The 15054-nt window shown below is 39.0% G+C and overlaps 1 protein-coding gene across 1 annotated transcript in view; it reads right to left on the bottom strand.

Moving 5' to 3' along the window:
* Window positions 1–1155: 1155 nt before the first annotated feature.
* The window catches only part of myo10l1 (myosin X, like 1), a gene marked incomplete at both ends in the record, with an annotated part of 58069 nt that continues 44170 nt past the window's right edge, over window positions 1156–15054 (bottom strand). The window contains 18 exons of the mRNA XM_081380522.1: window positions 1156–1260; window positions 2160–2351; window positions 4330–4809; window positions 5653–5776; window positions 5865–6001; window positions 6128–6335; window positions 6424–6721; window positions 7308–7431; window positions 7546–7703; window positions 8625–8819; window positions 9191–9333; window positions 10053–10108; window positions 10190–10283; window positions 10377–10472; window positions 10802–11045; window positions 11226–11349; window positions 12721–13515; window positions 14961–15050. Of these exons, the coding sequence (XP_081236648.1) occupies window positions 1156–1260; window positions 2160–2351; window positions 4330–4809; window positions 5653–5776; window positions 5865–6001; window positions 6128–6335; window positions 6424–6721; window positions 7308–7431; window positions 7546–7703; window positions 8625–8819; window positions 9191–9333; window positions 10053–10108; window positions 10190–10283; window positions 10377–10472; window positions 10802–11045; window positions 11226–11349; window positions 12721–13515; window positions 14961–15050 (3663 nt within the window). The remainder of the gene's footprint in view (window positions 1261–2159; window positions 2352–4329; window positions 4810–5652; window positions 5777–5864; window positions 6002–6127; window positions 6336–6423; window positions 6722–7307; window positions 7432–7545; window positions 7704–8624; window positions 8820–9190; window positions 9334–10052; window positions 10109–10189; window positions 10284–10376; window positions 10473–10801; window positions 11046–11225; window positions 11350–12720; window positions 13516–14960; window positions 15051–15054) is intronic.

Genomic DNA, 15054 nt, shown 5'->3' with positions numbered 1-15054 from the left:
CTTTTTTGTTGAACACTCGCAATCACCAAACTGGTCTCAATGCTTTTGTGCATTGAGTTACACAAGCTTTGTAAAACTGGCAAAATAATGAAATATGGAAACATTGCAATTACTGTAAGTACAAATAATTTTAGACAGTATCAAATGTAACACTTTATCATATGTATTTATAGACTCTGGCATTTAAAAAAAAAAAATAGGACGTTTGTTGCATTGATAATGTGTGAAATATGAGTTGATGTGTGAACAGTCACACTGCTGATATCAACATACTGCCGGCCCCAGATATACTGCGATCTCATTGGCTGACTGACTCCAGGTGGCCCCTGCTGGTTGTAACTACACATTTTTGGAATCAACATATAAATAGCACACATTTCATTATAATATAGTAGATGTTTTATCAGTGACTAATATTTTTGAAGCGACTGTGCATGTTCCTTCTGGCACCATCAGCCAATCAGTGCTGCCATGATGTCATTTTCCTGCGGCTCCAGAAAGTGATGTCACGTGGCATTTATGGCTCAAAAAAACCTGTAAGTGAAACTGAGCGGACATGAGCAAAGATGGCAGAAACCAAATCGCGTATTTCTGGGGGGTCCTGCACCAGCCTAGCAGCTGCCATTGAGCTCAATGGGAATGTTAACGCATAGCTTTCTCCTGGCTGCTTTCTGAACGGCCTCCAGCAGTCATGGCTTTACAAAATGTATGTGCTCCACAAAGCATACACCTGTGTGTGTGTGTGTGTGCGCAAACACAAGCACAATATACACACCTCAGTAAAACTACCAGTAAATGGAGTTGTAGGTGGTTGGCGGATAGGTACAACATCACTGACTGAAAACTGAGGATAGAGAGAAGGGAACAAAATGGAGAAGAGAAGAGGAGGCAAGGAAATAAATAAGTTTGGTCATAAGTCAGAGTGCTGGCAGTGAGGGGTGGGAACATTGAGCAGGTTACCAGGCTTTGTTGTGCTTCGTAAAGGTGAAATTGGTCCAAATAAATATGTGTGCTGTTGTATTTAGGACGGGTCAGACAGGATTCCAGTATTTCTTCTCTGCTCTCCTTCTCTTTTACCAATCATCAACGGTCAGTAGTATACCTCACTTTCGTCACATTGTGTTGCTGGACACTTTGAGCTCTGGCTGTTGTCGATCACCTCATCCAGGCGCTGCTGTTGCTGGTGATGGACATGATGCTGCAGCGCTTTTTGACGATCATGTTGATGTATGCCTTCATGATCTTAGTGATTTCACCCACCTTAAAGCACACAACAAAACACACTGGTTAATCACTAGTTAAAAATCACATGCTAATCCTTTAAAAACTACAAGTAAATGGAATATAGTGACTAAATCAGAAGCCCTAGATTCAAAGATTTCATTTAGTGTAAGAGGCTATCTTAATTTCATTTAGTGTAAGAGGCTATCTTAATTTCTGTTGTAATATAGGTTTATAAAATTGGTTTGTTGAAGACAATATGGCCACTTAACCTGTGATTTAAGGGAACAGAAATGTATCTACATAAGACAAGACAGGTTGGTCAAGATGCACTTTAAAGAACTTGAGGAATTCACAGTCCAGTGTCTGCACACTAAATACACTACCTTTCAGAATTTTAGGTTCAGTCAACATGGATGCATTAAATTTATCAGTAAATGCATTTATGATGTTACTTAAGTCTATTTCAAATAAATGCTGTTGTTTTGAACTTTCTTTTCACTTATCACTCTTTCCACAAAAATATCAAGCAGTACAACTGTTGTCAACATTATAATAATAATAAATGTTTCTTGAGCACCAAATCAGCATATCAGAATGATTTCTGAAGGATCATGTGACACTAAAGACTGGAGTAATGATGCTGAAAATTTAGCTTTGCAATCACAGGAATAAATTACATTTTTATCATTTATAGAAAACAGTTATTTTAAACTGTAATATTATTTCACAATATTACTGTTTTTTACAGTATTTTTTGATAAATGTATCCTTCCTGAGCAATGAGCATAGGTCTCTTCTTTCAAAAACAAATCTTACAGACGCCAAACTTTTGAACTGTAGTGTACATCCTCAAAAGACTTGCATGCTCCTAAAGCTTTTAAACAAGCAATGTAACAACATTCTGCACTGATAACAGAGACACAGAAGCGTGTTACCTGAGACGTCTCGAAGAACATCTCCCTTTCATCAACAATGATTTTGTATGTGCTGGGCTGAGGTGCTCCGAAGAAAACGATGTGCTCATACTGAAACGTTTCGAGTGGTTTGGGTTCGCCCCGTTTGTACACAGAGACGTTTTCAGCACTGACACCCAGCCACAGGTCATGAGGGAAGCCACCCTCCTTACACTGCAGACAGATATATAAAAACAAACACATGCAATTAATAATGTCATGTAATAATGTACTCTCATAATAGTGGAAGATCTGAAAATATCCCTGCTGAAAAAGCAGCTCATGAATTCATGAATCTTGGCTTATGATGGATTATGCGTGCAATATGTAAACCCTTCCCATAACTAGGCTTACGGTTTATGATGCTCAGTGCTGTTCTGGTTGCTGTTCAAATGCAAAATTTAACTGTTGAAGTTGGTCATTCAACATGATTTTTCTGGTAAAGTTGGCTAAAAGTTTTTAGGATTAAAATAAAAAGATGCTTTTAATTTGAGTATATTTTCATATTTCTAATTGAGTTTCTCTAGATGGCATAGGCTGAGGCCCTTACATGCAATCTGCAAGCAATCACACCATTACCAAGTGGCACAAGCTGATTGGCCTCTGCTGATCCTGCAGCCAATGAGATTGCTTGCTCAACATTTAAATAGTATGGTTCAGTGTTCACAGCTGGCTAGTCCTGGCTAGGCCAGCTCCACCTGCCTAGATCTGCTGCAGGATTTATGTAAGTCTATTTATGCTGTATAATACATGTTCACAGTTTGTGTATCTAATGGCAGTAGCAAGTCTGGTCTGCTAAGACCAAATACATTAACATTGTCTTACCTATATTCATTAGCATGCCAAAACTACTCTCAGAGTTGTCATGATTGAAATCCTGCATTTCCTGTATTTTTACACTTACCACTTTTGAATTCCAAGTGTAGTGTGATAGGTTTAAAATAATGTAGCAAAGTAGTAGTCAATATTTGTTGACCACTATTAGGGTTGCAAAGGGGCGGAAAATTTCCGGTAAATTTCCATGGGAAGTTAAGCTGGGGAATTTTGGAAATATTCATTACCACGGCAACCGCTTGCGCGTCCACTCTGAAAGTAACTGTACACATAAGAGACGGATAGATACATTATTTAAGGTTATTTCTATTCGTTAGAATATTGATATATGAACTTCTTGTCAAGTAAGCCCCGTTGCGAGCATGTGCGTCTCTCTAAACTTTCAGTGTGCTGCACTGCTCTAGTTGACTTCTGCGCCTTCCCCCCTAAAATATCACGTTAATTTTGAAAACGTAATTCCTTTTTGGGGATCCTCTTGGTCTTTCTTCATGTTTCTTTGACAAATATCAGTGTCTCAGTCTCACGCACGCTGCACGCGAGTTAACCACGCCTACTTATTTACATGTTGCGGTATACACGGAATAAAAAAAATCTGTTACGGTTGACATTTTCTTCCGCGGTAACGATATATACCGTCATACCGCCCAGTCCTACTTATGTGGTAAATAAAGTTATGCTAGCTTATTTAGCATCTAACTTTTCAGCTTGCTATCTACTAGATGAATACATTTGTATGTGATATTTTCAATTTAAACATTTAATAAATATATTTCCCCATAATATCATCAAAACTTATTTCACTTTGTTTAGTCCACAGGCTCAAATGTGTGCCTTCAATAGTCTTGTGCTTTGGGCTTCTGTACATGTGATGGAGGCATGCACAGTGCCAGTAGGGGGTGTGGTCTCATAGCCATGCAGTAAGCAGTGTGCTATGTGCATGTGATTGAGGAATGGCATGGATATTCAAGTGTATTTGAATGGCATTCTGTTTGTTTTAGTCAAGATTATGCTAAAATATACTTTCCTCAACTATATTTAAGTTCCCTATGAAGAGCCAACCCTCAACTTTGAGAAAATTCCCAGTTTATTCCCATTTATTCCCATAAATTCCTGTTAATTCCCTTAAATTCCCATTAATTCCCATGGAAAGTTTCCATCTTTGAAAATTCCCATAATTTTGCAACCCTAACCACTATTGGGGGACACATCTATCACTAAACCCTACACTTCACCACTATGGTGGCCCTAAGGGCCATCAACCCTTACTGATGTTTGTAACCCCACCACAGGCCCAGGGCCGTAAAGAAATGATTCACACCTCCACATCAAACAGTGTAGATCCATATCCCGGCCACTCTTTGATGATGGTCATGTAACCGAGCATGGCCTGGTGCTGAGGCATGCCCTGTAGACGACTCCATTTCTCCAACACACTGGTCAGTGTGGCTGACATCTCCTCCTTTACAAACATCTCCAGCATATGTTCCTCCTCCACACGCTGTTTCTTCAGCGATCCCGTCTTGAAGCTGCGTCTCAGCGTCCCGTCCAGGAAGTTGGTCTTCCGGCGTTCCAAAGTGTGAGCTCCCGGCCCTGCTATACCAGCCCCGGGTACTCCGGCACCCCCTGCTTTAGTGGACTGGAAGATGCGTGTGCGAAGTCGTCCTACGGGGTAGACGCTGCTCAGGCTCCAGGGCGTACGGGCCACATCGCCATGGATGTACTGCAGTCGCAGGGCTGCTAAGTGCTGAAGGGTTTCCTCAGGGGCTGGGAAATGGCCACTGATGAGACTCTCATGAGCCTAAGAGAGATGGTGAAAAAAGAGGGAGAGAGATAAGGGGGAATGAAATGATAATAATAATAAAAAACTATCACTTTAGAACCAAAAAAGTTGCTGTTGCTGTATCACAACATGCAATTGAAGCAAATCTTCACTTCTAAATGATCTTTTTGCTTTAACATTTTTGTTTTATTTTTGCATTGAAATGTACCGAATATAAGTGAATTTGATTTTTATTATAATATAGGTTAATGTAATGTAATGTAATCAAACATACTTTGATACACGGCCCTAAATCAAGTTATAATTTTTGGGCAGTTCTGCTTTATAATATGTTTAATTAATAATATTAGCAAATATAATTACAAAACATAATTCATCAACATCATCATCAAACTTCATTACAGACTATAGGTAAAAAAGACAATACATAAAATAAGCAATATACAACAGCAAGCACTTAGAGTATATATATTATATTTTTTTCTCCAAGAAATATATATTTAAAATATATTTAAGACTTTTGCTCATAAATATGCTCATAAAGTGATAACAATTATAAAGATATTCTTATGTGAGCTGGAATTTAAAAACATTCAAACATACATCAGTGTTATCAGAGAAGAGACCAGATTTTGTTGGAAGTGGGAGAATAAGTTACTTTGATTAAAGATTACGAGGGCACATGAATTAAGAAAATCTTAATGTGCACTGATAAATCATTTATAATGAATACTGAAATATTTGATAAAAAAAAAACAAGAATGGTCAATCTTTATTTCATGGTGACTTTAAATCAGGAGAATCAATACAAAGAATGCTCTATAATGGGTATACAAAATAAAATGTACTTTTGCAATTCACCTGCTCAAACATGAAGGCAAATTCCACTCCCTCTTTGGGCATGCTTTCCACATCAAGAAAGCAATAAAGCTTGAAATATAGCCTCCAGGGCCCTTCCTCCTCCTCCTCCTCACCGCCTGCCAACCTGAAAGAGCAAAGCAGTGCAGATGAGCCTCAGTCATTTTACAGTTCAGTCATCAAATACACCATATGAACGGTCACATTTTCATTACCTCTCGAACTTTGCGAGCACATCTGCCACAATTATGCGGCTTTCAATGGCCCGGCTCGCCACCTTATTGTGTTCAAACAAAGAGAACATGTTCCTACTGTTTTCCATCGCCAGACCACGAATCAGCTTCTCCACCACCTTCACACAAACAAGCACAAATAAGATCTCTTTCATCCTAATTCTTAGGGCATGCTGTGTCATATAATTTTACAATTCTAAGCAGAGATGTTAAAATGATAAAAAAAAACTCTCTCTTCCTCTCACCTCTCCAGCTGTGGTGTGCGAGTTGATGGATATCTTGCAAGACCCTCCTCCATGGCAGTACACAGTAGTTGTCATTTCCTGTCTGATCAGCAGGGCGGCGATCTCCTCCTGAGAGGGCACATACTCCCTGGTCTTTGTCTTCTTCAGGGACTCACCAATGAAGTGGGCATACTTCTCAATCTCAGTGCCAGGGTAGCGCTCTCTAATCCTGAGTTTATTCACAAAAAAGACATAGTGTTTGTCAAATGACCTTTGAGACCCCAAGATGCTATTTAATAAGCATGCCTCTCTGTTACCTCTTCAAGTGGAATCGAAGGTAACGCAGAATGGCACGACTGGGCAGGAAGGTGCAGCTCATGCAGGTGAGCAGGTGCCAGTGTGCACGGTTTGCGGGGCTGTTGGGTTGGGGCACGTGATTGGTCTGTTTGATCAGCTGACAGTACACCTCGTCTCTCAGTGGCCGCAGATCGTGGCAGGTTTGCAGGATGCCCTGAATTATGGCAACAGGGTCTGAAACTATCTCCATCTCCTGAAGAGAGTTAAAGATTTTCACTGCCTCATCCTGCAGGCTTCCGTAACCCTTCGCCTTTTGCACTGCAGAGAGAGCGAGAGAGTAGTAAGTTAGTAAGATGACTCTTTTCTTTAATCATATTATGTACAGTACGTATAAAAACTCATTATGGTTTGGTTGATGACAATAAAAAAATTCCATATATTTCATAATGGGAATTTTTAAACAGTCTATTGTTTTTATGAAGAACTCTGCTCTGAAAGAAGTATATAACGTATCACATTCCTATTTGCATGGTGATTAAGCTTGTCATTTAAAACGTTTTTATTCCTTTGTTTTCCTTTGCAAGATATGATATTAAGATTCTCAAATATGTGTAAGTAAATGTATTTTGTGATTTAAACACTTTTAAAATGATCATGTTAGTTGTGATATATGTCAGGTGCTGAGCAGATTTGAATTTATCAGTTCATCATCAGTTCTTGCAGGCTACATGAAATGAGGTGGAAATACGACAAGATCACAGAATAATAAAATTATCTTTCGGGCCACATGAAATGAGGTTTGACATGTGTGATGTACAAACACAAAAGGCTACTCGGCACAAAAATAAACAGCATAAACTTTTTCCGTCTCTTTCTGTGTGTTCAGCTGATGAAAGCTACTCACGGCTTTCGCTGACCTCTCCATAGGGCAGTGGCAGAAGAGGTGAATGCAAGGGATGCTGAGTATATCTCAAGATGGGGTTCCTTCGATACATTTGTTCCACAGCCTCAGAATTAACACTGTTCTCCTATACAAATGTCAGAAAAGGCAAGAAATGTATGTACCATTTTTAATAAACAACAGTTTTACTCATTCTGACCGTGAGTGCAAAGACTAAACTTATATTTTTAAAAACGATTACCTTGATGTCTCTAATGAGTTGCTGGGTGGGCGTTTCAATGGGCACCTTGTTGTCAATGACGCCCTGAATGGCAGACACCCAGCGCATGGCCTCATTCAGCATTTTGGTGTACAGACGGTATGAATGTTTACGTCCATGAACTATGATGTTCCAATAACCTGCAGTGAAATCAGACATCAGCATCACCATGTTACTTAGTTTATAGAAAGAAAAACATTCATAACTTCAAAAATGTTCATATTCAATCTTCAAAACTAATGCAAAATGATGGCATATAACCAACAATTTCAATATTTGTATTTGACATCAATTTAGGATTATTAGTAAGATTATACTGTATCTGTTCTACAATTCAAACGTTTTGGCGTCAGTAAGATTCTTTTTCTTTTTTCTAAAATAAATGAATTCACACAAGCATAAAAGTGGCAGTAAATACTTTCTCACATTATTACAAAAAAATTCTACTTCAAATCAATGCTCTGAACTTGCTATTAATCAAAGAACCCTGAAAAAAAGTATCACACTTTTTTCCACAAAACATTAAGCAGCACGACAGTTTTTAACTTGGATAATAATCAGAAATGTTTCTTAAGCATCAAATCAGAATATTAGAATGATTTCTGAAGGATCATGTGACATTGAAGACTGTAATTACTGCTGAAATAACAGCTCTGCATCATAGGAATAAATTACATTTTAAAATAAAAATATATAATTATATTACATTGTAATCATATTTCAAAATATTACTGTTTTTACTGTATTCTATCAAATAAATGCAGCCTAAATGAGCATTAAATACTTCTTTCAAAAACATTAAACAAATCTTAAAGTAGTGTAATTTAAATTATTTAAACAAAATACTAGAGATTTCATTGGTTTAAGGACTTTTCTAGCTTTAAAAGTAAAGTCTGTAATTGCTACTAATGGCAGACTGCAAACAATACCGCAAATGCATCCCAGTAATTTCAAACAATTCTTTTTTCAAATGTGTCAAATGTGTGACATACTTTGCTCTAAGTAACATTCACCAGGATTCCATATTATACATTTAACTGGCTTTAACTAGTTATACTCACCTGTCTCTTTAAACCTTTTCTCCTCAGGCTGGACCACAGAGCACAGGCTGTTCAGAACAAGAGTGCCCATCTTAGATGCATTACGTTCAGACGACTTGAAGTAGTCCAGCGAGTTGTTAGTCAAGACAAACCAGCGCTTTTTCAGCTTAAGAGCAGAACTTTTGGCCCCCGCCTTCATCTCCTTGTGGAGCCATCCTGTGTCACGAAAGGACACGCAGACACACACATGCACAGTTTAAAGAAATGGTCACAAGTTACAGAAAATAAAATATACACTGTCCGTTATACAATAAGACTCATGGACATTTAATGCCAACTACCCAATATAACTAATCCACCACGGGCACCATGGTTTTGCAAAGTAAGACATGTAAGCCAAAACTTGACATAAACTGTAAACTTGTCCCTCAAATCTGATTGGTTGATTAAAACGTTCTTCCAGGATCAACAAAGATGTTGATTCAAGTACATGTTGTACTTGGTAAAATCACGTTCACAAATCATCCACACATAAAATGTACACTTAGATTTGGTAGCTAAATTCAGGTTACAGATGAGTAACACACCTCTGACCAAGAACTCCTGTCCATCACTCTTGGAGTCTCTTTTCGGTTTCTGCAGGAGACTAATCCAGTGATGCATTTCCTCCGGCAGGTCTGAGTTACAGTGGATCACACGATTGGCTGTGATGATCACAAATGAATTGGGCCTATTCGGAAGGAAGTTGTGTTGGCACCAGATGAAAAAAACTTTAGATACTGTATATCTTCAGATATTTAGCTGTACAAGGTTAAAGGTGAAATGTGTAATTTCTAGTAACAAAAGCATTAAAATATTGATATTTTGATACCCATCAAAGATCTTTTTAAGAAGCCAACAAATGGCTTACTTATTATTAACCCTTTTCATAGTGATGACATGTTTCCACAATTAAACATTAACATCGTTAGTTTTAAATATTTAAAATAAAAATGTAATGCACATTAATAACAGTATATTTTGTGTTATATTACCTTGGCATTAAATTGCAAATAAACGAATTAACTGCATTATTGTTTCCAATTCAACAAATAGACTGCAAATTTGTCTTTCTCTCTCTTACCACCGTAATCAGTTTCTCAATTTTTTTTTCTCTTTTGGAAAGTCATAGAAACTTTTGTGGATTTAGACTTTGGCTATTGGAGTAAATATAAATGCAAAACATTATATTTGTTGTAGTTTCCATTCACCACTATAGAAATTTACCCAACTATAATGGCTTCTGCTTCTGAGAATGCCGGAAATGTGAAATTAGTCCATTGCTTGTTATGTTTGTATAAGAGGAAGTATTTTAAAATTGAAAAAATAACACACTTCAACTTTAAGTGCTGTAAGCAATTTCAGCAGTTTTGCTATCTTCTAGCATTCTGTAACAAAGACAACACTCACCTGTCAGGATTGTCTGAAGCACAAACTGAATCAATCAATCCAACATCCAGTGTGCCCTGAGAGAAAGAGAGAAAAAACAGTTGTCATAAAAGAAAGGTGGTTTAACGGTTAAGTGCATGAAGTCTAAGGACACTGACCACAGCGTTCTTTGGATTGGCCTGCTCATGTGACATCTCCAGTAGCTGCTCTGGTGTGGCATTTTGGACCCGACTCAACACGGTAAACCAACCACTAAGAGAAAGAGAGAAAATTTGCAGAGTGAGGGAGAGCAATTTGGTCCAATTACGAAAAACACGTGGGTATACAATTGTCAGAATTCTGTACCTGGCATCCTCTGGTGACTCGGCAAACACCTGGTATGTTCTCTCATCTGTCACAATATTCAGAGCATTCTCTTTCTCATGATTATCCACAATCTCCCTAAAAACAGATAAACAAAAACTAGATAAAACTTCAGATGAATCTAGGGTTTCTGAATGAACTGTACTAAGTCATATAGCTCAAACAGTAGAGCAGTGGCTCTTGTAATGGGTTGCTCACGGGTTCGATTCCCAGGGAAAGCAAGAAATGATAAGAATGTAAATGTGTAGGCTACCTTGAAATGCAATGTAAGTCGCTTTGGATAAAAGTGTCTGCCAAATGCATAAATTTAATGTAAATGTAAGATAATCAACAATCACAAAAAGTGTTTTCCTATCTGACACTGACACCTAATGATACCACAATAATCCTATTTCTCTTAAACTTACTTGGCTGAATGGATGTCAATTGTCCCTTTCAGCTTCTCCTCGCTGTCATTCTCATAGTACATGAGCTTGGAGTCACGCAGAACGAACCAGCGCATCTTCCAGTTCCTGCGAGAGAGAGTGGAAAGTCCGCCTCCCTTCTTGTACAGCCAGCCTGACTTTAACGACTCCTGTTTAGAGCGGAACCACATGAAGGTGTCGTCCTTCAAAACACACCAACGCCTGCGCCACGGGATCATCAACCCAGCTGTGGATGAGGCAGAAGAGACAAAAACATGAGAACAACATTGACCAAGCTGTTTTTTGTGAGATGGTATTACATTCTAATGTATTTGACAATAATAGGGGGCCTTGGAGTCAAAATAGTTGAGGCATTGCATTAGGGACTTTATTTTGTATAAAAAGATTGAATCATTTGATTTCTTACCTTTCATGTAAAGGTAACTGTGGAAGTACGGAGGTCCGTTCCCATTCAAGATGTTGACTTTACCGTTGGATACCTCCTCATCTGTGTCCACGTACCCATCATGCTCATCATCGCTCTCAGCATACTTAAAGAGAGACAGAGTGAATGATCAGCCAGTGGGAAAGCATGTGCATGAACATAATTACTCATATTTTGGGGACTAATATGTACCCAGAAGTGAGCTAAATCTGACTAAACCTATTCTGGGGGACATAAGGGCATATCCACATTTGTAAAAACGATATAAAAATAAAGTAAATAATTTTTTTTAAATTGTAAAAATGTAGAATGTTTTTATAACTAGTATTACTAGTAGTATAACAAAAAATACTTATATATGGATTGTCCTGGAAAGTACCTCTGTGTGTGTGAAGTTTATTTTTGCACTCATTAGTTTTTTAATCTGACAGTATTTTGGTCCAGAAGAAGGATGAGAAAGACACAGTTCCTTTCAAAGAAAGACAGTTCACTTGGCGGCCATATTTGCAATGTCTCGAGGCAGATATTTCAGGCATTAAAGACCAACTCCTATCTATTTGAAAGGGAAATAAACAGAATTTTCCAAGACTGCTGGCCAAACTCATATTTAAATAGCATATTTATCATTATATATCTGATATGCTTCTAAAAGCAACTGCAGTGACGCCATATCTTAACCAATTGGTGACTGGCTGTTTTATTTAGAAGGCAGGACTTGTATTTATAGAGCTGCTATTTTGCATGTTGCAGTTTCTTGCATTCATAGCAATACTGGTGTACTGTCTTGGTATGTAAACAGTCTTTGGCTAAGACAGAAAAGAATCTATACAATTACCACATTTATACACAATGTGATTCTAGTCTTGTTTTTAAAGAATGGTTATGACACAAATCTGGCATTTATCGCAAACTACACAATAAGAGATAACATGTTTATCCAGCATTTATTCCAGTGTGCGAGTATTCAAATATATGTATGTTAACCCAACACTAGCTAACTTAAAAGGAAAAATAAATAAAAATACTAGCTAACTTACTAACTTAAAACTTACTAGCTAACTTAAAGGAATAGAAATGTGAACTGCTCCTTTAATTGGGCTACCATTATAAAGATCCAAATGGCACTGTAGGAATGTCCCATACAGTGGTTCTCAACCTTTTTGACACCAAGGCCCACCTGTGTCCAAGACAATATTTGAAGGCCCTCCTATCTATTGCTAATTTTTACCTCTTGTAGTTCTCTGTTCAAAATTTTTTTTTTTTTTTGTGATGTTTTATGTCTGTTTTTTGTGTTTTTCGTCGTTTTAATTAAAATTATGATATTAACAAAATCTAAATAATTTTTAGACAAAAAAAAAAAGACTTATTTCAAAGTTTTACCTCTGGAATTCTGCAGTGGCCCCCTGTTGGGCCCCAGCTTCCATGTTGAGGGCCACTGCTTTAGAACATGTGTGCATATTCTCTCTGCAAAACTCACTGAATCTGAACTGCGGTTGTAGGACTCCTGGCTTGCGTTGGTACAGGTGGACTTGCGTGCGTGTTCTGTGTCTGTTGCCGCAATGCTGCTCTGTCCATCCTCAAGATCGTCTTGGTCATAGTCCGACTCGCCGTCCCCGGGGACGCTGTAGATGGGTTCCTCTGTGTCCGGCAGAGACTCCGCTGCGGTCAGCTTGCTGGTGCGGTCTACGTCCTCACCCTCCTTTTTCCCATCCTCCTCTTTAACTGTTTTAGCCTCTTCAGGCTTTCCATCTTCCTTTTTGGTTTCGCCAGGGAGAGGGGGAGGAGGGGGAGGAAGAGGAGGGGGAGGAGGTGGGGGCGGAGCCCCAGGTGGAACATTGGGTGCAGATGAAGCTACCGTGCCTTCGGCGAAAGCGGCAGGAGGAGGTGGCAGAGTGGCTAAGATCTCCTGATCCACTGGACCTTCTGCTGGAGGAGGGATCTCTGGAAGGGGTATGCACTCCTCCTCTGCGTGGAAGCCTTCGTCTACCTCTTCCTCAGTGGCGGCTGCCGGTCTGGAGACAGGTGGTTTAGGATCACCAGGGATGACTTCTGGACCTCCGGTGTTGAGTAGTTCGAGGAATTCAGTGGCGACACGGGAAGCCTTCTTCTTCTCGCGCAGGACCTCTGCATCGCGCCGCAATCGGAGTTCTTGTTTCGAGCTCTCACATAGCATAGACACACCGTCTTCTCTTTTCTTCTGCAGACGCTCAATCTCTCGCTCCAAACGCAGAATTTCCTCCATCTGACGGGCCTCCTCAGCAGTGCGTGGGGACTAAAGGAGGACAGAAGAGAGATTTTTTCCCTTGGTTGAACATGGTTGAGCTTATTTAGAGATATCAGCCGAATGGCTTAATGTAGGCTCTAATGGAACCAAGGTTATATCTCGTAAATTACCCCACTAATAATGCCCAGAATGGTACCAAACTTCTACAGTAGTATAAATAGGTTCTGTGCTCATAAAACGAGGCATTGGAAAGTTTGTAAGTACATCAGGAGTTTATTTAAATAACACTTGCCTAATGGCTCATGCTACCGCTAACCCGGACGTCGAGGTCACTTGGCAAGTGATTTGGGAAAAGCCCGTAAAAGTCTTGGCAGAAAGCGATGCATAAGGATGTAGTGTAACGACGCCCAGTTCCAGGAATGCACTAATATTTTGTTGGTAGTACCAGTTTGCAACAATTGTTAGTCAACACTAAGTTGTCAACACTAAAAAAAATTATAATTTGTCGTTACACTACATCCTTATGCATCGCTTTCTGCCAGGACTTTTATGGGCTAACACCTAAACTGAACAGCCAATCAGAGTTCTCTCTCGCAACGACAGCCTGACGCTGATTCTACATGCTGAATCGACCCCAAAAAACTCGACGCCGTCCGAGTAGTACATTTTTTTGTAAATTTGGAGTGCTGTCAGTACAGAGAACAACGACAAAAATCGGTGTTGCCTACACCGTGTTATCCTCTTTTTAAAATTTGCACCCTGTTGACTTCAATGGGGCAAGTTTTAAACCTGCTTTTAGCCTCTTAACATCCTTGATGTGTCATTACAAGTGCCCAGCCATGTGAGTGATTCCTTCAGAGTGAACACGGGTGAATCTGACTGACAAAGTAGTAGATTGTCGAGTTCACGCGCATAGGTTTAGTTACCTATGATCACGCGCATGAACTCGACAATCGACTACTTTGGACTTCGACCGAAAACAGGATGTAAATACAGGTATGTGCGCTGGCTGAAATAACATCACTGGCTGGGCACTTGTAATGTCACATCAAGGATGTTAAGAGGGCTAAAAGCAGGTTTAAATCTTGCCCCATTGAAGTCAACAGGGTGCAAATTTTAAAAAGAGGATAACACAGTGTAGGCAACACCGATTTTTGTCGTTGTTCTCTGTATTGACAGCACTCCAAATTTACAAAAAAATGAGCTCAATGTTAAAATTGACCGGAGTTCTCCTTTAATGTGATGGACATGGGCTTCCACAGAAAAAAAGAAAAAGCTACGTGACAAAATTACAGGCAATCAGCATTTTAAATTTCAGCTAAACATATATTGAATATTCATGATAAATAAACCCTGATTTTTTTTTTTTTAGGAAACTTCAAAAGAAAAGCGAATCGCCTAATGGTGATTTCATGATTTCAGGGCCTTAAAATACATACACTGCTAAAATGCATGTTCTCTAAGCTTTTAAAAGGAACATTAAAGTCTCTTACCTCTGCTGCCCCTTCCTCTCCTTCCCTTTCCTCTTCATTTTTCTTTTCATTGCCTCCCTCGGTTTTCTTCTCTTCCCCTTCTTTCTTTTTCTTT

The sequence above is a fragment of the Scardinius erythrophthalmus genome, assembly GCF_964197995.2.
Source record: "Scardinius erythrophthalmus genome assembly, chromosome: 12".
Taxonomy (NCBI): Eukaryota; Metazoa; Chordata; class Actinopteri; order Cypriniformes; family Leuciscidae; genus Scardinius; species Scardinius erythrophthalmus.
This window is presented reverse-complemented; position numbering and strand designations above follow the sequence as displayed.